The sequence below is a fragment of the Nothobranchius furzeri genome, chromosome 19 (assembly GCF_043380555.1).
Source record: "Nothobranchius furzeri strain GRZ-AD chromosome 19, NfurGRZ-RIMD1, whole genome shotgun sequence".
Taxonomy (NCBI): domain Eukaryota; kingdom Metazoa; phylum Chordata; class Actinopteri; order Cyprinodontiformes; family Nothobranchiidae; genus Nothobranchius; species Nothobranchius furzeri.
The window spans coordinates 8,263,381-8,288,629 of NC_091759.1; the positions used below are offsets into that span (position 1 = coordinate 8,263,381).

Consider the following 25,249-nt stretch of genomic DNA (forward strand, 5'->3'; position numbering starts at 1 on the left):
GAACCTGAGTTTCATGGTAATAATTCAATTCAATTCAAGTTTATTTATATAGCGCCAAATCATGACAAGAGTCGTCTCAAGGCACTTCACATAATAAACATTCCAATTCACAGTTCATTAAGCCAATCAGAAATAATGTTTCCTATATAAGGAACCCAGCAAATTGCATCAAGTCACTGACTAGTGTCAGTGACTATACAGCAATCCTCATACCAAGCAAGCATGCAGCGACAGTGGAGAGGAAAACTCCCTTTTAACAGGAAGAAACCTCCAGAGAATCCCGGCTCAGTATAAGCAGCCATCCACCACGACTCACTGGGGATCGAGAAGACAGAGCAGACACACACACACACACACACACACACACACACACACACACACACACACACACACACACACACACACACACACACACACACACACACACACACACACACACGCACGCACGCACGCACGCACGCACGCACGCACGCACGCACAATAATGTGTCTATAGTTCTATTGTGATGTCTTAGTAAATATTCTATTTGGTGAGATAAACTTTATTGTATTTATCCTAGTGGATCTCTAATTAAATGGGTAAACTAGCAGTAACACGTCCAACGTCAAGGCAAGTAAAAAGTTATTATCAGGAGAGGGAGAATGTTTAAGTGGTTAGCAGCAGTGTGCTAGACGATGGCCCCCTCCATGAGGCCACCACAGCTCAGCAGAACATCGTTGTAGCTTCTTCTGGGGAGAAAAACACTTAGAGAGAAAATAAAGTTAACAGCTGAAATTGCAGAAAGTAATACAGTTAAACAGCAGACTGTAGAAGAAAGCAGTAGAGTGTGAGAAGTGGTCAGTGTATCCTCCAGCAGTCTAAGCCTATAGCAGTATAACTACAGAGATAACTCTGGATAATCTATCCTATTTAGATGAAGTCATGTTGGAGGCAGGGCAAGGGAGAGTCGTCTGTTTAAGAACTCAGAAACAATAATACACTTTAATTTACTATGTAATTACCATGTAAGTACTTAGTAATTAGGGGACTGTAAAAGGAAGTGTTACAGTTTTATTTGGAAAAACTGTGGTGACACATGAAGAACTGAAATCTGAGATTTTTGTTCCTGACTTTAAATGCAAATTCTCTAAAATTAGCCTCTGAATGTCCAGAAATCTTCAGATTCTCAGACTGATCCTTTATATTTCTGCTAATTTTGTTGCTCTAAAAATACCTCTGACTTTTCTCACGCGTTTTCTCGACTTCTTCATTCTAATTTCAGTTTTCGTGCTGCCAGATTCATCTTTCTCTCATTCTTTGTCAGCTGCTTATCAGTTCATTCAATCATTAAATCTCATGCTGATTAAGTTAAGACCCGTTCAGCTTCATATAAGCATGACAAGATAAAAATCTAGGTTTTAAGGCATGTCAGCCGTTCACAATTACCTCTCTAAATTCAATTTTAGCTCCCAGAACGGAGACGTTGCAGGTCTGAGAATCACAGCAGCACACCGAGCTTAAGGGAGAGGAAATACTCAGCTGCTGGTGGAATAAAAAACAAATAAGGAGGCAAATTTCATCAGATTATTGACAATTTTACAAGAAGAGGAGACATTTAATTAGGGAGTGAGTTGGGGGACGCAGCAGATCAAACATTTAGAGTACTGGGATCTCAGGGACAGGTTTTTTGGGTGCTGCTTGTGGGATTCTTAAAGGACAGGGAGAATGATGATTCGTTTGCAGCATCTGATCGGACTCCTGAGCTGTCTTCAGTTGGCAGGTATGACGTTATCTTTTTATGAATTATTCAGCGATTGTATATATTATTAAATGCATATATTAAAACTTCACATAAGAGCAATAAAATCACACACTATACAGGTTTCCCATAAATAGCTGAGTAATTTACTAAAGTAGAAGTGTTTTTCTCAAATGTACATGCATACATAGTGCAAATACAGCTTTAAATGCTTTAATTTTTTACTTAAAAGTGGAAAAAGCATAATGTCATAGATTTTTACATATTTTGCACTGTTTAAACTTGTGACACATAATTTGCTTCCAAACCATAACTCTGGTCCTTTTTTTTTTTTTTTTGCTAAACTCATTTGTGTAACTTCTCTTTATGTCCACCAGGGGGCAAAACTAATTTTATTTTTAACATGATTTGAAAATGACATGTTTTAGCAAATTTAAAGAAAAAACAATCTAGAAAACAAAACTTCAGATTGTTAAAAACGTACCTGCAGTAAATCTTAACAATAGATGTATTTATCAACAATCCAATGGCCATGCGTTTTAATTTAAAGTCAGGTAATCTTTATTGCTTATTGCAGCCTGCTTGAGCTGTTACACCTGTGTGTTTCCGGCCATCTCCCCAATGGACTGCCTGAAGTTTCCTCTAGAGTGTCCCGCTGGGCAGCGCTGCCTCTCCAGTCAGGCGACAGGAAGACGAGGTGAGGCCCAGATTTATGTACTCTTCTGTTTCTGCGTCTCAGACAGGAAAATTATCATTTGAAAATGTAAAATTGCACTGCAAAATCAACTAAACAAAATACTGTCTGGTTTTCTCAGTTGAAGAGATGAAGATTCATAATCAAGTTAAACGTCTGTCTGCCGGCTAACTAAGGGAGATGAAATGATCCAAAAATAAGCCTCGGCAAACTGTGGGTGTGGCGACTTGTTCAGTCTGTTTGTTTTGCTAAGAATTCAGTCTGAAGGGATAGTCAATTCAGGTCAAAGTCGGTTTTAATAGAAACAATATTTTACCTCGTGTAGATACAGTAGCTCAGGGGTGTCAAATATGCGGCCCGCGGGCCGGATCCGGCCTGCAAGCGGGTTAAATCCGGCCCACGAGATGGTTGTGTAAACTTTATTTTCATACTTTACCTTGTAGAGTGAAAATAAACTTAGTTTCCTCTGTAATGAGTATAAATAAAACAAAGCTGTGCTCAAGGCTCACACAAGAACTTGAATCACATCCTGAAGTTGGCCGCCACTCAGGATGTGACTTCTGATATTGATGTGCTGGTGAAAGCTAAAAGATGTAAAGTAAAATGAGTCAAATATACTTTAAGTGCTGCATGAAACTGATCTTGCCATGTGATCTGTAAGCTCTTTGAATCACTAAGGAACGTTTTTTTTTATTTGTTGATTTTTTAAAATTTTTTCAAATATTCAAGTACAATTCAGGTGTTGTACTTGTACTACACTGTCCTCAGGCTCCAGCCTGGTTTTATATTGATTGTATTAAAACAAAGAAAACAATCTGAAGATTTTTTTAATTTACCGGTCCAGCCCACTTGGGACTAGATTTCCATCAATGTGGCCCCTGAGCTAAAATGAGTTTGACACCCCTGCAGTAGCTCATCTAACTGGATTGATAAACTAATGGGCCATTCCCATCTGTACCGGGTCGGCCCGGGCCGGGTAGCCCCAGTCGGCCCCAGCCTGGCCCGGTTGATTCCACACATCCTTGCCTTGAGCCCATGTGGGCTGATTCTACCCACCAATCAGAGGCTTGCTCTAATGGAAGGTGTGAATTTGCTGTCAGCAGTGGGTGTGTTGGCCCTGGTCGGCCTGAAGCAGACCCCCTCGAGAAGAGGGCTGAGAATGAGCCTTGGTTGGCCCGGAAAAATACCAGGCCACCCAGATATGTAAACAACCTACACTACCCGGCCCGGGCCAACCCAGTACTGATGGGAATGGCCCATAAAGGCTAGTTACAGTAGGGCCAAAAGTAACGAACGAAAATATGCCTTTCCATAAGAACTCCAATCTGCAACTAAAAAATTGCTGTTTTTAAATCATAATCACTTTGGCTAATTTTGGTTTAAAATGTTTACTTTATCTTAAAGTACCCCCCCCCCCCCCCTGATTTTGTAAGATTTCCAGTAGTTACTCATCTACACTCTGTAATCTGTCTTCTCAGGTGTTGTCCAAATGACGATATATGAGAAAAGCTGTGCCGTCTCTTCTCAGTGTGGCCTCAGTGGACAGAAATACACCTCAGGTGTCTACTTTAACTACACCAACGACTGCTGCGACACAGATCTGTGTAACAGAGCCGGGTCTTTTGGTGCTCTGTGCTGGAGAGGAATGGTTCTCTGGATGCTGCTGGCAATTACCCTCCTGCTAGCTTGAGAATCGGGGGCGAAGCATACGTCTAGATGTCAGGGCAATTTATTCTAAGGATACAGTAATTTAAATCAGTGACACAGCTTGTAAGACAACAAATTTTGACACAATACTTGATAATTTCTTTTATCAATGAATTGCTTCAGAACTTTTTTCCTATAATTGTTTGCATAAATGACTGATAAAAAGCAAAAATAAACACAAATTTCTTAAGCTCTCACTTGAATCTGAGCGTTACATTCGCAGCTAGCTAGGGCTTGCTAGGATCTCAATTCCTATTAGCAGCAAACCATGCTACAATGCTAATGCTAGCTTTCACATCAGCTAAACAAGTTTGTTTTAACCATTTTTAAATTATTGTCCTTCAGTTTTCCACCCAAGCAGACGCAACCAAGGGCGTCAGTTTGTTTTCAGAATTGCTGGGGACAATAACCATACACTTGAGTGGGGTTTAAAAATTGCTGGGGACAATAAAGTAGGCTAGCACAGGGGTCGGCGGTTCTGGAACCGCATGCGGCTCTTCCATCCATCTGATGCGGCTCTCTGTGCTTGTGAAATAATGAATGGATATTTTAAAAAAAAGCTTTATATTTTACTGCATTAATTTTACATCTGTAAGCTAATTCTAAATGTAAAGATTGTCTGCGTAAACCTGAACAGTTCCAACCCGGTCTTACTGTGAGACCGGGTTGACGCGTCACGCTTGTGCATAATCATGTCGGCGCTTCTGAGCTGCTTTCTGACCTTCCCCACCTACAAAGTTTAATTACAACAATCAAACGTGACAGAACCTGGATTTGTATTCTGAACAGTCTAAACATGTTTTAAAAAGAAACGTAGGACAAAAGTGGCACCTGCTCAGTAAAACCATCAACAGGGTGAAAAATACCAAAAATTGAAGGCAGAGACGGGCTACAACTTCTGGATCCACTTTATATAAATCGTTTTATTGATTATCGTCTAATGAAAGATAATTAAGACGTACATGAGCGATCAGGCGCGTTGCAAGCTTTTCAAAAGTGTGGGGGATGTTGTCTGTGCCTAAAATAATTTCATGTTATGCATCTTGTTAGTTTAATTTCCGTAATAGCGGAGCAGGTGCGAATTTTAGACGCGTCACGCATGTCTCCGTTTCAAACATGTTTAAACTGTTCAGAATACAAATCTAGGCTCTGTCTCGTTAGATTGGTGTAACTAAAGTTTGTACTGAATGAAACTTTACATTAAACCATGTTGAAAAGTAAAGGATCCGATTAAATAGTTTCCCCCTCATTTACAGTCAGTACAGTGCAGTGCGCACGGCTCTGGGGTTAATCAAGTTTAATTGTAACATTAATGTGTTACTGGACACGCTGGTCTGGTTGGTTAGACCAGTGTTTGAAGTGGAAAACACACACACACACACACACACAATTAAAATAATGCTGATAGCGTGGACTAGAAGACAGGTGATGGTTTACGTATTTAAATGATGATCAGGCTGCTGTAAAATGTAATCTCCATCCACATCCAGACACAATCATCCTCTATTCTTTCTCTATTTGCTCTGCTTTTGTCTGGGCTGATCAGCTGATGGTGCGCGCGGCACGCCTAACTAGCGGCTGATGCACATTTTACGCATTTGGAGAGGTGGACTGGATGCTTTGCGTTTACTGGAAGATGGTCCACTTAACGCACGGGTGTAGACTAAATATTAATGACAAATGAATGAAAATTAAATTGTGAGTTTTTACTTCATATTTTAGAAATAAAAATGATGGGGGAAAACATTTATGACGTCTTTTTAAACTAAATTTTCTAGCGCGACCTGCCTGCTTCACTAAGTCACTGCTTATTAAGGTTCGTCCAGAATTACCGTGGCCCATCCAAAAATGAAAACCTGGCGCCGCGCCAGTTATAAACCTCGGCAAATTGTTGTTCTTCACTTTATCAAACTCAGACTTTGTACAGCTAATGTCAAGATGTAAAATTATGAATTCAGTCGAGCTCTTCCGTCCCTCCCTCTCCTGCTCTCCTGGAAACCGACATCGCTGGGAGGTGAAGAAGGAGATGAGGCAAACAGAGTGAGTGCGACGTAAAGAAACCAGACTGGTGTGGAGGTGAGCAAAACAGCTGGAAAAGTGTGGGTGTTGAATCCCCCACGGGTGCGATGTCCATGCGAGCGACCGGTACCTGCTGCTGTCACCTGGTTGTGAGCAGCTCTCTGCTGTCTGAGGGTAGGCCCCGCCCGCAACGCTGCGGCTGCTGCGGTGTTTTCTTTACCGTGGGAAACGGGTAATAATGGCTCTTTGATGGGAACAGGTTGCCGACCCCTGGTATAAGATCTGAGCTGGTAAAACAAAAATCCTCATCAGCAGGCTTTTTTGAAAGTGGGGGGGACACAGCTGCCAATCACGAATTTTGCCGGGGACATGTCCCCGGCGTCCCCGGTTAAAATGACGCCTATGGACGCAACAGCCAACTTTTACAAAATTCACTTATTTTACTAATGTTTTGTTTTTATGGTTTATAAATGTATGGGGGTGATCGGTTGCTGTAACATTTACTCACCACCAGGTGGTGGATGTCGCAGTAGCGAAGCTACGTACAAATGAGCAGTAGAAGAAAAGACGTCATCCAGCTACAGCTCTACTCTAAAGGGCTGGTCAAGCCTGCTTCAGAGTCCTTCTCCACCCACATATCAAAGTAACATGGCTCTGATAAGAAATATAGCCTACTAAAAAGGAAATATGAAAAAATGCATCTAATGTAAACAAAAAAATGACATGTTTTATTATTGTTTCCCCCCGCTGTGCAAACACTATAGTAGACACAATCATAAACGCTAAAAACTGAATTAAGCTTTTTTATTATTTTATTTCATCAAACCATTTTTTTAAATGTTATTTGAAACTATCAAATATCCAGCACCGATCCACCCTGAAAAAATAAAGCACCCGTCACAAACATGTTTGTAATGAAGATGTTTTATTGGAAGAATAAAAATGATTAAAAAAAATACAATCAGCTCTTCTGTGTGTTAGACTGTCGTCACTAGCGATTTAGATCCACATCAGTTTGATCCCGTGGAGTGCACTTCTAACTAAATGATCAGCATTAAAACAGACAACAACAGTGAAAAACATGACAAGATTAATATATATTTTTAAAATTACACCGTTTGAAATGAAAAACCAAAACATTGTAATGAACTTAACATGTTAGATTGGTTCTTGACTTAAGCCTACAGTAAGAAAATAATGTTCCTACTTCCTAAATATATTCAGACTCAATCCCTTTAAATCCAAATTATGAAAGAAAAACAGATTAAATCCAAATCTCTTAAATCAGATTAAAACTCTCATGAACACCAATCAATTACGTGAATTAACTCATTTCTAATATTTACTAATTTTACATTCATTAGCATGTTTAAATTGCACTTGGGTGTAATTTTGTCACATTTACAGTCAGGTCCATAAATATTGGGACATCGACACAATGCTAACATTTTTGTCTATACACCACCACCACAATGGATATCAAATGAAACAAACAAGATGTGCTTTAACTGCAGACTGTCAGCTTTTATTTGAGGGAATTTACATCCAAATCAGGTGAACGGTGTAGGAATTACAACAGTTTGCATACGTGCCTCTCACTTGTTAAGGGACCAAAAGTAATGGGACAATTGGCTTCTCAGCTGTTCCATGGCCAGGTGTGTGTTATTCCCTCATTATCCCAGTTACAATGAGCAGATAAAAGGTCCAGAGTTCATTTCAAGTGTGTGATTTACATTTGGAATCTGTTGCTGTCAACTGTCAAGATGAGATCCAAAGAGCTGTCACTATCAGTGAAGCAAGCCATCATTAGGCTGAAAAAAACAAAAGAAACCTATCAGAGAGATGGCAAAAACATTAGGCGTGGCCAAAACAACAGTTTGGAGCATTCTCAAAAACAATGAATGCATCAGTGAGCTCAGCAACACCAAAATACCCGGAAGACCACAGAAAACAACTGTGGTGGATGACCGAAGAATCCTTTCTGGTGAAGAAAACACCCTTCACAACAGTTGGCCAGATCAAGAACACTCTCCAGGAGGTAGGTGTATCTGTGTCAAAGTCAACAATCAAGAGAAGACTCCACCAGTGTGAATACAGAGAGTTCACCACAAGATGTAAACCGTTGGTGAGCCCCAAAAACTGGAAGGCCAGATTAGAGTTTGCCAAACAACATCTAAAAAAGCCTTCACCGTTCTGGAACAACATCCTACGGACAGATGAGACCAAGATCCACTTGTACCAGAGTGATGGGAAGAGAAGAGTATGGAGACGGAAAGGAACTGCTCATGATCCTAAGCATACCACCTCATCAGTGAAGCATGGCGCTGGAAGTGTCATGGTGTGGGCATGTATGGCTGTCAGTGGAACTGGTTCTCTTGTATGTATTGATGATGTGACTGCTGACAAAAGCAGCTCGATGAATTCTGAAGTGTTTCGGGTGAAATTATCTGTTCATATTCAGCCAAATGCCTCAGAACTCATTGGACGGCGCTTCACAGTGCAGATGGACAATGACCCAAAGCATACTGCAAAAGCAACCAAAGAGTTTTTGAAGGGAAAGAAGTGGACTGTTTTGCAATGGCCAAGTCAATCACCTGACCTGAATCCGATTGAGCATGCATTTCACTTGCTGAAGACAAAATTGAAGGGAAGATGCCCCAGGAACAAGCAGGAACTGAAGACTTGCAGTAGAGGCCTGGCAGAGCATCACCAGGGATGAAACCCAACGTCTGGTGATGTCTATGTTCCAGACTTCAGGCTGTAATTGACTGCAAAGGATTTGCAACCAAGTATTGAAATGTATAAGTTTGATTTATGGTTCTTATTCTGTCCCATTACCTTTGGTCCCTTAACAAGTGGGGGGCACAAATGCAAACAGTTGTAATTCCTACACCGTTCACCTGATTTGGATGTAAATTCCCTCAAATAAAAGCTGACAGTCTGCAGTTAAAGCACATCTTGTTTGTTTCATTTGATATCCATTGTGGTGGTGTATAGAGCCAAAAATGTTAGCATTGTGTCGATGTCCCAATATTTATGGACCTGACTGTACACTCAATTAACTTCATTATATCCTACAAACAGCTTCAAGTTCATGAGATAATTGAGAATTAGTTTAAATTAATTTAAAATTAGTTTACTATTATGAAAAGAAGCTCATTTAAAGATAATTAATCCAGCCAAAAGTAATGAATGGCACCGTAATTACATCTTTTTAAATTAATTCCAGTCAAATCAATGAACTCCAAATCTTTGTAAAGCTCTAATCAGCTGATTTAACTATAATAAAATAAAAATTTCTCCTCATTTCTGGTTATTTTTGTGTTCATAATGTTTTACTGTAGAAAATGTTTACAACATCTTAAAAGCACCGTATTACAGCATTCTCACTCTTTCAGCTTCTGGTAGTTTACCCAATTACTAGTAATGTTTAAAAATATATAAAACAGAACAAATTACAGCTTTTTCATATATTTTTCACCTGAAAAACTAAATGTGTAACCTGTTAAAGTGGTAGCTAAACAACCAAATAGTTCCTGAGCGCAGCCACTGCTGCAGCTCACCGCTCCCAGAGGGGGTAGGTCAAATTCGGAAACAATTGTTTTTGTCTAATTGTCAAGCATGCTTATTTTATTTAAAAAGCCTTCTTTACTTGTCTTTACAGCTTTTAACCAGATGCTTAGTTATGGTGCATTCAGTGACCCAGGAAAACAAAACAAAAAAATATTAAACTAGTCCAGTTTTGGTCACTGGCTAATTAACAGCTTCAAACTTCATGATAAATCATAATTCCTAAATGGTTCTATTGTTAATGACGGAGACAGGAAGCATGCAGACATTTTAAAGACCAAGTTCACTGAAAAACTATTTTTTACTTATTTCCTGCATTAGTCGCCGATAGAAACTAGACGAGGAAATGCTCGGAATGGAAAAGCCCGTGACAATTGCACGTGAGAATATTAAATTAGCATTCATGGACTCACCCATCTAGACTCCCAACACGTAAGGCTGTTGTTTTAGCATCCAGGAAACAGCAGAGCTCGTCTCAGCTAATAAAGGCTAACTGTTAGCTTTAGCAACTCCACCACACAGCAGAACTTCTTCAGGCATGTGAGTTGTGTTGCTGTTAGCTAATCAGAGGCTAGATGTCCAAACATCAGGAAATAAGACTCCCAAACCTGCCGTCTTCTGCTCCCCTCGGCTCAGGCTAACTTCTACTTCCAGAAACAGAAGCGCCAGAGCTTTTTTCCCACAGGATCAACTCACAAGGACTTCATTTATAGTAGAGACCACTGCACGTGTTGAAAAAAACAAGTGAACTTGGTCTTTAAACTTAACTTGATCAAGCTAGTAACCGACCACTGGATGGAGGAATATGCAAAAGAAAACCAGCACTGAACTCGTCCCACAACCAGGAAAAAATAGCGTATTATAAACAAGGCTAAGACTGTAAAAAGCTGTTTTAACCATAAACTGGTAACTAAATCTTCCTACTTTGATTTTATGAACAATCCGACAAAAAAAGAAAACACATTTCCCACACTTGATTTTAAATGTTAGACTCACTTGGGTGCTCTTTTTGAAACTGGAAAAGCTTCTTTATGTAACTTTTAACAAGTTTAACACATTTACTTGGCGTGTAGAGAAGCTCTGGGTCAATAAATGTTTTTATAATTTACATCAGAATACTAAAATAGATATTTATAGGAATGATGAGCGGGGAACATCAGCTTTCTCGTTTCTTGGTAGTACATGTGAATTAATCCAAACATGACTTAAAAAGCTTTAAAATACTAAAACAAGTCACAAATAAAATATATCAAACCTGCTTCCTGTTTAAACTTCCTTTATGCTTCGTTGTGTTTCTTTCTGTGTTTTTCTACTAATGTAAGAAAGCAGGAGCTTCTTTTCTTCACAAGGACGGTGCGAAATTGGTGCCTTCACAGCAGATCACCAACAGTAATCTTAAATAATCCTTCATGCCTGCTGTGGGAGAGCAGAAAGGGGAAACCCCGCTCTATTCAAACTGTTTCCTGTTCAACGGTTTTCAGCGCTCACTGTGCAACCTTAAAAAGCTCTAAACAAATCATTGAAAAAAGTGTTATTTCTGGAATCGAGCTGGTATGACTTTTTTTTTTTTAAAGACAAACAATAAAACTGGCGTTGGCAGGTGGGCTGGTGTGGGCTATGCAAACTTCACTTCCCTTACTTATCATAATAAACAAGGAGAATCAGGCTGTGAGAGGCTCATGAAGCCAACATTTGATCCATTAGGCGGGCGTGTGAGTAAATGGAAGCATCTACTCCACAAACACAAAAGCAGAATGCATTTGTTGTTCTGACAGGTCACCAGAACGTCTGACAAGGCTTTCACCTCACCAGTTTCCTGGATCTGCTGCTGATGTAAACAGAGTCTGATTGAAGTGAGAATACAAAAGACACACCTGTGGGCGTACAGCGCTCCAATGTTACTAAGTAAAAATGAAAAGGAAATATTACCCTGACCTCACATCGGCAGGGAAACCGAACTCGTTCTCCTCCTACTGCAGAGCTTTAGCTACCGAGGAGTAAAAAATGTGGATCTCATCGTCAACCGGACAGGTAGCAGAAAACTCCTCCCTCGCGTACGCTGCGTTCAAGTACCTGCAGACGTTGGTGAGGGACTCTGGGATGGTGAATTTTCTGTATTTCAAACACACCACCTGATAAAGAGAGGCAGCGTTGAGTAGCTAGATCACAAAGCCACAGCGGTGGGGTAAGACACGGGCGGGTACCTTTACGATGTGGAGCTTAGGCAGTAAGTTACAGTCAGCCAGAGTGAGCTCGTGGCCGTCCAGGAAAGGGCGAGACGAGGATGTGACCTCATCAGCGCTATTCTCGTCGATCTCATCAGGAAGTGGGGAGCCGAGGTAGACGTCCAACTTCTTCAGAGCCTTCAGCAGGCCTTTCTCGAGGTCTGGGTGCAGAGGCAGAGAGCATTTCACCTTTTCATTTTAAAAGAATGGATTTTTTTTTTGAGAAAGTAGAAAATTTAACAAATGTAACTGCTTCTGTCTGAAATCTACTTACTGTCATTCATGTGAGGGTTCGAGTTCTTGATGTAAGCAGAAAACTTAGCGAAGATGTCCAAACCTGCTGTGTTGGACTCGGGATTACGAGCAGCCAGGCGTGGATACCTACCAGACAGAATAACAAACTAAACAAATACTCCCTAAAATCACATGAAAACGGAAACAACCCTTGGTTAATAAAACTGTGGCTGACTGACAGAACTATTTTATTTCTGATTAGAATTGGTAACGGAGTTTTTCTTGCAGGCTGAATATGAAAGCAGTCGTCTACAACGATCTCCTGCGTTAGTTTCTGATAGAAAATAATGTGAAATGCTAGGATTTGAAAATTCTCACACTGTGATGTCACACTGATTTAGCAGTCATGGCTTCGCCCATGATGGCTTGTGCCCGCCCACAGGAAGGATTTTTTAACAAATGTTTGCATTGAGGAGAGAGAGCGGAAAGCGTCTTGGTGATAGCGACTTTACAACATGTTTATGTTTATGTATTTAGCAGATGCTTTTGTCCAAAGCGACTTACAAGTGATAATCGGCATGTTGCCCTTGAGGCTAACAACAACAACAACAACAACTTGACGTATATCATGGGGAGGAGGGAACAAGGAGTGGACAGTAGAGAGGGGGACGGGTGCAGGGAGGGTGCTAGTTTAGAAGATGCTCTCTGAAGAGCAGGGTCTTCAGGAGTTTCTTGAAAATTGAAAAGAAAGCTCCTGTTCTGGTAGTGCTTGGTAGGTCTGAATGTGTTCTGTTAGCCTATCAGAAGTGAGGTGTGTGCAAAAATGACCAATCCTGCTCTTTTCAGCCCACCTCTGCACCAGCAAACTTCTGCATAAGGCATTGACTTACATTAGAGAACACTGCAAATGTATTGAATAAATGAGTAAATGACACATTTAAGGGTCTTTTTTTAAATAAAATGATGAAAATTTGTTATATATTAAACACCACACTCATGCCAGCCTTTAAAAGTTAGCGTCTGGTAAAAAAAACAACCCCCCCCCCCCCAAAAAAAAAAAAACCATCAAAGATAGTAAGTGCATCTCAACAACTAACCAGTTCAGTTTTTTTGTTTACCATTAAATACCAGGATTCTTTTTTGCAAAAACATAAAAAAAAAACCCCACAAAATTCCAATATTTTTGTCAACAACCTTCAGCAAGAACTTCAACTTTCCATCATAACATAAACAAACGATGTGATTACTGTGGAGGGCAGAGGTTCTCCTCCAGGAACTCCTCGATCTTGTTGGTGTCTGTCTTCACCTCGCTGCCGTACAGCAGGAAAGGAGGCTGAGCACCGGGGGCCAAGTCCTTCAAGATCTCTGGTTTTCTGAGGAGAGGAACCAATATTGAAAGTCAGAAAAAGGAGGGGTGAAAATAATGTTTAACTGTAAATATTTCAGATTACACGTTAGGTCTTAAACTTCAGAAGCTGAAGGAAAAGCCTCATTCATAGACTTTACAAAACTACGGGTGGACTTGTCTGTTGTGCCAACACAAACCTGCATCTCTGCCAGATAAAAACCAAAACAGACACACGTGCAGGACAGGAGTTTACCTCTTCATATCCACCGTGGTGACGTCAAAGGTGACTCCTTTCAGCCACAGGACCATGAAGAGACGCTGAGAGAAAGGACAGTTCCCGATGCTCTGACCATCACTTCCTGCCTGCAGAAAAACATTTTGTTCATTACATCACTCATGATGATGAGCTTCGGTTACGATCTTTATCGGTTCATTTAGCTGACACTTTCATTACTTCATTACTTTTATTCATGAAATGAACACCTTTGGAAGAACATGTTGAAATATAAATAAATGAGAATAAAGGTCCACGTCCACGTAGTGTCTCCTCATCCTGCTTTTATGCCAGGTTCTTTTCCACTATGGGAACTTCCAGGTCATTTTGTGGGACCTTCACGACATGAGCGTGTCTCCATTTTAACGGGCCGCCCTAAGAGGATGACTGTCTGGGCTATTCATGACCAAGCCGAGTACCTGAACTGGGGTATGTACTCTGAAATGGCCCGGTACAGTCGCTGGGCGGTACTTGGGGTTAACTCATGCTGACTGGTTGTAACAAAGCAGGAAATTATGTTGGCAGACATTTCCAAACATTTGTAAAATTAGTGGAGTTGCTGGTGATGCGGAATGGAAGACAAACGCGCAACACCAAAAAATGTTGTGGAAAACCCCCTACAACGCCATAAAGCACAGCACGTTGTTGTCTCAGGAGCGCCGTAAAAAGCAGCAATTCTTCTAGTCATTGAATGCACCTTTTACATCACACAGCCACTGCCTCGGTCCTCTGAATGGATAAAATTGTGGTGTACTTTGACAGAATACATGTTTTATGTTATTAACTCATTAAATGCCATTGGCGAATAAAGTCATCATTTGCATTTTTTTTACTGTGTGGGCGTCGGAACGAGCCCCCGCACCGTGAGAACAAACATCCCAGCTCTAAAGCTGATCTTCATCCGCGTACGTCACACATCACGTGATCAGGAAGCAGAAAATCCATGTGTCAGGAGATTGTTTTGGGCCGCTGCTGTAAATAAAAGTGAGGCGTGAACCGAAAAAGCTTCTGCCGATCACAATTCGACAACGGATTATGAAAGAACGGATAACGCTCGAAACGCGCGGATTATTCCTGATGTAAGAAGTCAGTCTGCTCTTTGTTTTGGTAGTTTTGGCGTTGACATCATCCTAGCGCGCAACGTTCTGTGACTCTTAAAAGAAAACAGTGAAAATGCTGAAAAATGCTGGCAGCGAAGGGCTTTTCTGATCAGGAAACTGCAGGCATTGAACGAGTTAACGTCCGTGGACGTCTTGTGCTGAAGCAGGAGTGACATGCTGACATCTTTAACTCCTGAAAGGAACAATGTTGTATGAAGACAAAACAGACAAGTGGACATAGCCAACTTATTTTTCAAGTCACCTTTGCTCCTCCTAGAAATTTCCCAGAACTCCTACAATGGAAACACAGCTAATGAGCATTTCAGCTACCAGAAAAGTTTGACTGTATTTTACTGTAAAAAACATCGTTACTTCAATATACCTGGAAGAATAGTTGAAATATTTCAAGTTCTTCTTTGTGACTGTTGGAATATGATATCAGCAGCTAATTGGGTGCAGCTGAACCACACCTTGAAGGTGTTGAAGATACCATGGAATGGAACAAGGCTAAACCAGTTAGCCTAGTCAATTATCCTCGCAACCTCAGCTTTGGGTCATCGCAATAGCAACAACAAATGTGTAAAAGATCTGAAGCTATTTGCCATTTCAGGTCATCAAAGCAGAGATCTAAGGTAGTCACTGCTTATTTAACAAACAGCTGAAGCGCTCTGAGAATGAAAGTAAACATTTAATTAGGGTCACTGGAGGAATTATAAACTCCACAATGGCCTGAAATATTTCTAAATAAAAACTGATGCATCAGTTTTACCTTAAAGAGCAAATTGCAGGTAACATTTTTTTCTAATTCATATAAAAAGCTGTCCAAAAATACTATTTGAAATACTTATTGTGGAAATTTGGTTTTAAAATACATAACAGCAGAGTTTTTCCAGTAAAAAGAGACCTTTCTCAGCAAAGCCTCTAAAAAGGTTCTTTTTTCTAAATTTTAACCTCCGACGTAACCAAAGGGAGTTAGAAGCTAGGAGCTGCCTCAGCTCAGTGTGGAGAGTGGGTAGACTTAGGGTAGAAAGGTCATGTTACTGAGTCAGTGTGAGTGTGTTTACTAGTTTTGGATTGTGTTCATTTTGATAAACTACAGTTTTTGAAGGCTGTACCAACTCAAGCCTGTCTGGACATCGAGTCCAAGGGTTTCCAAATAAGAGGAACAACACCTCCATCTCTGTGCCCGAGGGCATTTTATGCAGCTGAAAAGACGGACTTCTGTAGCCCACATCAGTCGGTACCAGGACAGGATGGTCCGTGCTGGCCTCCAAACCTGTGGCGGGGTTTAAAAAATTAAATGCGAATTTCTGGAACTCAGATCACCGTCAGAACCGATCACGTTCAGTGGGCCAGTCAAGCTGGTTTTTGGGTTGGAACTTCATCAGAACCGCTGCCTGGACCACCAGGAGAGGATGCATGTCTTTTAAAAATACCAGTGAGCCAGTCAAGCTGGTTTCTGGGTTGGATCCAGCTCACAGAAGCCCGCATGAGCTCCAGAATCGAACGACAGGAATCTCTCTCAGCTCAGCGGGCCAGTCAAGCTGGATTAACCATAACTGTAGAACCTCATCTGTGTTTGAACCGTTTTGATCCAGTTGAGCTTTCAGAGTTATCAAAAATATTAGCTTCATCTAAACCTTCAACTTGCATTTTAGATCCAATCCCAACCAAATTACTTAAAGATGCATTTCCTTTGGTTACTGACCCCATTCTAGATCAATCTATCCTTAGTAAATGGATACGTACCACAAGATTTTAAGGTTGCTGTTATCAAACCTTTACTTAAGAAGCCTTCTCTGGATCCAGATGACCCAATGAATTGTAGACCACTATCTAACCTTCCATTTGTATCCAAAGTCCTTGAGAAAATAGTGGCCATCCAAGTATGTGAGCATTTAAACACTAATTATTTGCTTGAGGAATTTCAGTCTGGTTTTAGAGAGTATCACAGCACTGAAACTGCATTAGTGAGAGTTACAAATGATATTCTCATGGCCTCAGATAAGAATCTTGTGTCTGTTCTAGTCTTGTTCAATCTCAGTGCTGCTTTTGACAGTTGATCACAATGTTCTTTTAGAAAGGCTTGAACATGTTGTAGGGATCAAAGAAACAGCGCTAGGCTGGTTTAAATCCTACCTGTCTGATAGATATCATTTTGTAAACGTACATGACAAATCTTCATACTCCAGGGTTACTTGTGGAGTACCACAGGGTTCAGTGCTTGGAAATATTATTTTTACTATATATGCTCCCAATTGGTAAAATCATTAGACAGCATGGGATAAACTTCCACTGTAAAGCTTGGTTTATGATTGACGCATTCACTTTCCGCTTGGTGATGCGGCTCGCGGATGGAACGCGCTTCACAACTCGCAGCGTTTATGGTTCGTGCGGCTTGTCTCTGCGGTGAGCCAATATTCTCCCAAACTGAACAGGGCAGCATGGAGCTCTATGGCATGCATCCAACACTACACCATAGTAGAAGTAGAAATTACTGTTTACAACATGGTATTCCAACTGTTTTTAACAGCGTCCTCGTCTTTTCCGACAGTGCAATCTATTTCTCTCCAAGAATTATTAACAACATGTTGATCACGGTGACCTTTGAGAGCTGAATCATACAAATGTCTGTATTTACGAACCTCTGCCATACTAGTTCTTGCCGGTCCGCCATGTTTTTCCACGTCCGACCGTCCGCGTGGTTAGAAAATTTCCTAGGTGCACGTTACGGAAATTTTGGGCCGTGCGGAGGCGCGTGGTTGTTAAAATGACGCAAAATGACGAAACGTTTCCACGCGGACCTCGCGGAACCAACCTTTATGCTGCCGATACTCAGTTATATCGATCCATTAACCCTGACGAACCTAATCGGTTAGGTAGATTACAGGCTTGTATTGAAGACATTAAAAATTGGATGACTCAAAACTTTTTGTTTTTAAATCAAGACAACTGAAGTTCTCATCTTGGGACCTGAAATTCAGAAAAGGAAATTGCTTAGTCAATCACCTGACCTGAATGGCATTAAATTGGTCTCTGAGAACAAAGTAAGGAACGTTGGTGTTATCTTTGACAAGGACATGTCATTCAAATCCCACGTTAAACAGGTTTGTAGGATTTACTTTTTCCACCTTCGGAATATTGCTACGATTAGATGCATTCTTTTTCCAGGAGTGATGCTGAAAAACTAGTTCATGCATTTATTACATCAAGGTAGGATTACTGTAATTCATTACTCTCAGGAAGTCCACAGAATGTAGTCAAAAGTCTTCAGCTTGTCCAAAATGTTGCAGCTAGAGTTCTGATGAGAATTAAAAAGATAGATCATATCTCTCCTGTCTTAGCTTCCCTACATTGGCTGCCTGTTAAATTCAGAATAGATTTTAAGATCCTTCTTCTAACATATAAAGCTCTTAATAATCAAGCTTCATCATACATCAATGACCTGATTGTTCCATATGTTCCTAACTGAGCACTTCGCTCTCAGACTGCAGGTTTACTGGTGGTTCCCAGAATATCTAAAAATAGAATGGGAGGCAGATCTTTTAGTTATCAGGCTCCTCTCTTGTGGAACCAACACCCAGCTTTAGTCCGTGAGGCAGAAACCTGGTCTACTTTTAAGACTAGGCTTAAAACATTTTTATTTGATAGGGCTTATGGTTAAAATCTGATATTAGCCTAGATCTGGACAAGTGGGGGAGTAGAGGGAGGTGGAGTGTACAGTCGGTAAAGACGGCTCTCCCTTGCCCTGCATCCAACATGCATCCATCTAAAAGGCTAAGTTATCCAGAGTTATCTCTGTAGTTATACTGCTATAGGCTTAGACTGCTGGAGGACACACTGACCACTTTCCACACTCTACTGCTTTCTTCTACAATCTGCTCTTTAACTGTATTATTTCCTGCAATTTCAGCTGTTAACTTTATTTTTTCTCTATGTGTTTTTCTCCCAGAAGAAGCAACAATGGTGTTCTGCTGAGCTGTGGTGGCCTCATGGAGGGGGCCATCATCTTGAACACTGTTGCTAACCACTTAAACCAGGGGTCCTCAATCATAATGGTCTGAGGGCCACTCACAAAAAAGACCCAAAAGTGCGTTGGCCTCGCCCTGGCCACGCGTCGTGTGCTGAGGGCCACTTACAAAAAAGACCCAGAAGCAAGAGGGCCGGATGGGGGTGGGGGGGTTGCTGCTAATGCTGTTTGGATCGCTGGCTGTAATGCACATAACACACAAGCTTGCAATATAAAGAACAGCGCTTGTCCCCCTCCAGCTCGGGCTGAGTGACTGCACTAACCTGTCCTGTGGGACCCTCACCATGTAACCCTCATGTCCATGCTGTCTCTGGAGGAGCAGATAGGAGACAACATCTCCTGTAACTTAAAATGAACCAAGGCTTCCTCCCAGTTTCTCTTTAAATTGAATTTAACATCAGTTTATCATCATGAAACAAAAGAATAAAGTGGAACAAGAACTTCTATCTTCTATGTCTCTCTCCTTTTAACTTCTCCGTGTCCCTAAATAAGAGACAGGTTACGCTGCAGCCGCCGTCACTCACCTCGCTCCCTCCCCTAGACCAGATCTCCCAACATCTCAGCACTCAGTCTGACTGAGCGCTTCCAGAAGAAACAATAATGAAATTATGAAAATAATGACGCATGTTTGGAGGAGTGTCCTCCGATCCTCTCTCTTGTGTGAGCAGATAATCTCCCTCTCTCTCTCTCTCTCTCTCAGTCGCTGATCGAGTGAGCGAAGCGCGCCGCGCAGCAATCCGCTCAATTAACATAATTCACGGCCCAAATCCAACAAAACCGATCGGGCTGATTCGGTTCGGGTTCGGTCTCAGGTTATAACTCCGAAGCTCAGCCCTGCAGTACCACATAAAGGCAGACCAAAGTTTCCTGCCCGGTAAATGTGGAGAACACCCGCTCTGACAGATGTGGATGCTGCGCTGGTGCCGCCGTTAAAATAACAAAACTACATTCCACTATAATTGATTATGGCACTCTTCTATGATGCAGAATCGTTTATGCCCACATCTCATGCATTGATTATTTGATTATATTCCTCAGCTCTATCCTACACCTCCTGGTCGGCCGTCGGGGGTGGGGGTGGGGGGATGCGCGCAGGGTTTGGGGGCCACAAAGAGAGGGCTTGCGGGCCGGACGTGGCCCGCCATTTGCGGACCACTGACTTAAACAATCTCCCTCTCCTGATAATAAAACTTTACTTTCCTTGACATTGAATGTGCTACTACTAGTTTACCCGTTTAATTATGGATTCACTAGGATAAATGCAATAAAGTTTATCTCTCATCAATTAGAATATTTACTAAGAAATCACAATGTAACCATAGAAACATTACTTGGTGTGGTGTGTGTGTGTGTGTGTGTGTGTGTGTGTGTGTGTGTGTGTGTGTGTGTGTGTGTGCTGTCTTCTCGATCCCCAGTGAGTCGTGGAGGATGGCTGCTTATACTGAGCCAGGATCCTCTGGAGATTTCTTCCTGTTAAAAGGAGTCTTCCTCTCCACTGTCGCTGCATGCTTGCTTAGTATGAGGATTGCTGTAAAGTCACTGAAACTAGTCAGTGACTTGATGCAATTTGCTGGGTTCCTTATATAGGAAACTTTTTTCTGATTGGCTTAACGAGTTGACCTGTATTGGAATGTTTATTATGTGAAGTGCCTTGAGACGACAATAAACTTGAATTGAAAGTTTCTGGGTCAGAACCAGATCAGAACCGCCGCAGACCTCCAGGAGAGGATCAAGCGCAGCTTTTAAAAATACCACCTCGACTGGCTCGCTGGTGTCTGGGTCGGATCCAGCTCACAGAAGCCTGCATGAGCTCCAGAACCGGATCACAGGCATCTCTCCCTCTCTCTAAGCACTAAACTACGTTAGGTGAACAGATATTAACGAGTATGAGACAGCCGACAGACGTTCATTAGTTTATTTTTGTCAAGTATTTACATTATATTACCTGACTGGTACTATTTTAATTGTCTGGTACATGATAGTAATCTGTACAATATTGTGATGTTAGCACACAAGTTTAACCCTCCCACTGTCTTTTATGGGTGTCCCCGCAAGGAAAGTCGACCATTGAGCAGGACTGATGGTTTATCCCTTGAGGTCCATGTTTATGTTTATATTTATTTATTTGGCAGGCGCTTTTATCCAAAGCGACGTACAATTTATTTAACTTGTAGGGCATGTTGTGATCTGTACGGGAAACTGGAGTACCCGGAGGAAACCCACGCATGCATGGGGAGAACACGCAACTCCACGCAGAAAGGCCACAGACGAGTTTCGAACCTACAACCTTCTTGCTGCGAGGCAACAGTGCTAACAACTGCGCCACCATGCAGCCCACATGGCAGGGGTGATGTGGTGACCACTCCTCACCCCTGCCACATGGACTTCAAGGGATAAACCATCAACCCTGCCCAATGGTCAACTTTCCTCGCGGGGTCACACCCATTAGGACAGTGGGAGGGTTAAGCTAGCATCATTAACTCACAAGACACCTGCTGCTCCCCTGCTGCTTCTCCTCACATCGCAGCACAATCTCTCTGCTTTGGCCGATCGTTTCTCCGTCTGGTTTGTCTCTGCTCTCTGGGGTGTGCAGCAAACTCATAACTTTATGGTTTTGGCCCGTCATAAAAATAATTATAATTTAAAGTTTCCTCTGTGCCAGCATTAGAATCCATATTTTTCTCCGGATTAAGCTAACAGGACTCCCTCACCTGACGTCACTTGGTTTAGCAAAACAATAAAATATAAAAAAAACAAAAACAAATAAATTCCTCACAAAAATTACTCTAAAAGCCAAAATAATTTATGTATGTGTAAAAAAAAAGTTATTAAAAACGAGTTTCTATTATGTTTCTCTGAACATTGGTTCATGGAAGTCTAAGTTTTTGTTCTTTAAGCCAACAGCAGGGAACGATTTAGAAACACCTGCATGTGTCTGTTTCTTTAATGAACACAAATAAATCATAACTAGTGTATGAAAGCATCCAATTCTGCATAATCCAACCAATAAGTTCATACTTTTGGGGCGACGGTGGCACAGGAGTTAAGTGTTCGCCACGTAATCGAAAGGTTGCAGGTTAGAGCCCCGCTCAGTCTATTGCTGCACCTTGCCTGCTGGTGATGGTCGCCAGTGTACGGTAGACTCGCCTCTGTCAGCGTGCCCCAGGGCAGCTGTGGCTACAATGTAGCTCATCACCATCAGGGTGTGAATGTGTGTGTGTGTGAATGGCTGAATGACTGATTGTGTTGTAAAGCACCTTGGGGGGTTCCAGGACTCTAGAAGGCGCTATATCAAATACAGGCCATTTTCTTTTGCAGTCAAACAGGCAAATGATTGACAGGGACAAAATGTGGAAGTTTCAACTAATTTTTCATGTCATTTTGTATTTTGTCTTTTGTAGGGATGTGAATCTTAGAGCAACTCACGATTTGATTCGATTCTGATTCTCTGGGAGTCGATTCGATTCAGAATCGATTCTCGATTTAAATCAATTCACAATCAGTGTTAAAGAGTGTCAGTTCTAGGATTAACTACTTTGTTGTACAAGTTAGTTAAAGCTATGGGACATTTTCATTTTACTTTAAACTGGTCATGCTCAAGAAATGCAAATTTACAAGGTAAACTAAAGTGATTCTAAAACTGTAAACAGAAGCAATCTTTTGACCAAAAGGCAACATTTATTTTTGCTTACCTTGTAAAATATAACAAATCTTTAGTTACCTAACAGTAGCTTTGAAAGTAATACAGTCAAATACTTTTCAAGTATGTGTGGAAACAAGTTTAACATTTCAGTTCTCAACCGGTTTAAAAAAATACCTCAGATTTCTTACAAAGGAAAATGTGTTCTCTCATTTATCAATAACTTAAAATAAATACATGAGTAATCCTGAGTACTCACTTATCAACTTGGAAAATAAATATGAGAGTATCTCAAATTAATGAGTATGGAAAAAATTACATTCAAGTGCCAGCTTATCAGCAGATTCAAAAATAAATCAGCTCAATTTATGGGACCACAAAAGTAAACGGAGTACTAACTCTCCTAACAAAGATAAAAAAACAGACAAACGTACATCTCAAACCTGTAACATGCCCAATATTTGAGTTCTTGGGATCGATTCTGAACCTTTGTGAATCGAATCTGAATCTTTATAAATAAGAATCCTGTTTCAGACTTGAATCGATTTTTTTCAGCACCTCTAGTCTTTTGTGTGCTCCAAAAAAACAAACTAAAAGGACTGAAAAAAATAAACCTGATAATTTAAAATTTTCACTGCTGCAAAGTCAGGAAGCTTCCGACCAGTCAGCATCTTTACAGTCAGCAACAGCAGCGAGCATAAAGGAGAGCTACAGAACTAAATCGAAACAGGAAATGCTTCAAACAGATTAATTTTCTTAAAATTCTTACATTCTTCCTGGTTTTCTTTTTTGTTTTTACACATCAATGATCATATAAATTGCACTGGGGTAAATGTTTTCCCAGTATGTTTGAACACTTGGGCTGAATTTTGAAACCTAAGATTCAGAGAAGTTACAACAGCATTTTTCATGCATGAACAGTTAAAAGAAGAGGGAAGCGCACGTGCTCATAGAAAGAAATAATTATGTGAAATTTGAAGCTTTATCCACTACGACACGTAGAAAAGGGGATTAAACTGCCTGACCAATAAACTAAATATAGAAAGTATCTTAATGTGCAGTTAATTAGATTACAGTGGTCTGTAAGCCCCGTGAGTCAGCAATGGTCATGAATCTAATACTGAAGACGACTATTCTCATTTAAATGTGACATTGAAGGTGAAATAATGTGGTCAGAAAGCAGATGGAGCAGATGGAGACATGTCGCCGCCCCCGCGTCACTTTTCTGGTTGTGAAGGTTCCCTATCTGTCGCTAGCTTACCTTCACAAAAAGTTCCAGTTTGGGTTGGTTTGGGTTGCTCATCTTCACCAAGAACCCTTCACGGAGGAAAAGAGTGGAGAAAACACAAAAGTAGTGAGAAAGCAGAAGTTTATTTAGAGGTCGTGGCAGTACTAGAAAGGAAACGGTGGCGAGAGAGCAGAGCACATCTTCCGCTACAAATCCAAAACAAACGAAACACTAACGGCTGCGGATTCACCGGAAACGCTCCACAAAGCAACTCGCAGCAAGCTGAAAGTCATAAAAAAAGCTTAAAAACCACAAATAAAGCTTTTTTAAAACTTATAAACTCACTGTGCTGAACGTTTTCTCTTTGCGGTGCTGATTTCTCCTCCTCCCGTGCAGGTGTTGTGCCAAAGTCGTTACCCCCGTCAAAATTGTTTCCCCCGGTTTACACCACTTACACTTTGTTTTTGTTGAAGTTGCTATCACGAAATAGTTTATTTGCAAAATAAGTCACAGTATAACTAATAACTACAGAAACTTTGGAGAACATTAAACGTTAAATTAAGAAGTCTAAAAAAAGAAAATGTTCTCCAAAGTTTCTGTAGTTATTAGTTATACTGTGACTTATTTTGCAAATAAAGTTTTTCGTGATTGCCACGCCAATGTGCATTATTGATGGGGGGGCACACATTTTGGCAGCCGAGGCCACACAGCCTGATAAAATCTGTATCCCTCCATAACGTTTGCTGTGAAGAAAAAAATCATACTGTACTTATACTGTGACTTATTTTGCAAATAAACTATTTCGTGATAGCAACGCCAACAAAAACAAAGTGTAAACCGAGTGTAAATTCACCGGAGAGCGACGTGTTTCCATGATCACGTCTGGTTTTACAGTATTGTATTGCTCCCGTGAATGGGGGAAACAATTTTTGACGGGGGTAACTACTTTGGCACAACACCGGGAACGTGAGTCTGAATCATCGACATATAAATATCTGAATACACAATTATTTCCGGGTGGCGCGTGACAAATTTTATTTGATGAAACGACCGAAAGATTTTATGCACGTCACACGCACGCGCATATCTTTTATATTCAAGACTTATATTTTTTAGAGTTATAATCAAGTTTTCAAAGCTTTTAAATTATAATTAGAGGCACATTCAAATTCAATTCAAATTCAAAATACTTTATTAATCCCAGAGGGAAATTGATTGCTGTAGTAGCTCAGAATAATAATAATGTAGCGGTTTTAGGCACGGGCAGACAGGGCAGTTGCCCAGGGCGGCATTTTTTCATGACACAAAAGGGGCGTACAAGCGCTGAGTAAAAAAAAAAAAAATAAAAAAGAAAGAAATCTTAGCCTCACTGAGGTTTTCTATTATCTGTCATATCACAGTCTGGATTGGAAACAGCAAGTTGGCGCCCCCTACAGCTGCAG

The 25,249-nt window shown here is 40.9% G+C and overlaps 2 protein-coding genes across 2 annotated transcripts; one reads left to right on the top strand and one right to left on the bottom strand.

Annotated features, from left to right (window-relative positions):
- Positions 1-1,479: 1,479 nt before the first annotated feature.
- On the top strand, positions 1,480-4,336 carry LOC107394530 (prostate stem cell antigen). The gene is made up of 3 exons (XM_015973502.3): positions 1,480-1,759; positions 2,316-2,435; positions 3,911-4,336. The coding sequence occupies exons 1-3, from the start codon at positions 1,705-1,707 to the stop codon at positions 4,120-4,122; spliced, it is 387 nt and encodes a 128-aa protein (XP_015828988.1). The 5' UTR covers positions 1,480-1,704; the 3' UTR covers positions 4,123-4,336.
- Positions 4,337-11,299: 6,963 nt separating this feature from the next.
- Positions 11,300-24,247, bottom strand: clic1 (chloride intracellular channel 1). The gene is made up of 7 exons (XM_015973501.3): positions 24,153-24,247; positions 23,841-23,896; positions 13,789-13,898; positions 13,435-13,560; positions 12,228-12,334; positions 11,933-12,114; positions 11,300-11,860 (listed from the first exon to the last, which is right to left on the bottom strand). The coding sequence occupies exons 2-7, from the start codon at positions 23,880-23,882 to the stop codon at positions 11,699-11,701; spliced, it is 729 nt and encodes a 242-aa protein (XP_015828987.3). The 5' UTR covers positions 23,883-23,896; positions 24,153-24,247; the 3' UTR covers positions 11,300-11,698.
- Positions 24,248-25,249: the final 1,002 nt, after the last annotated feature.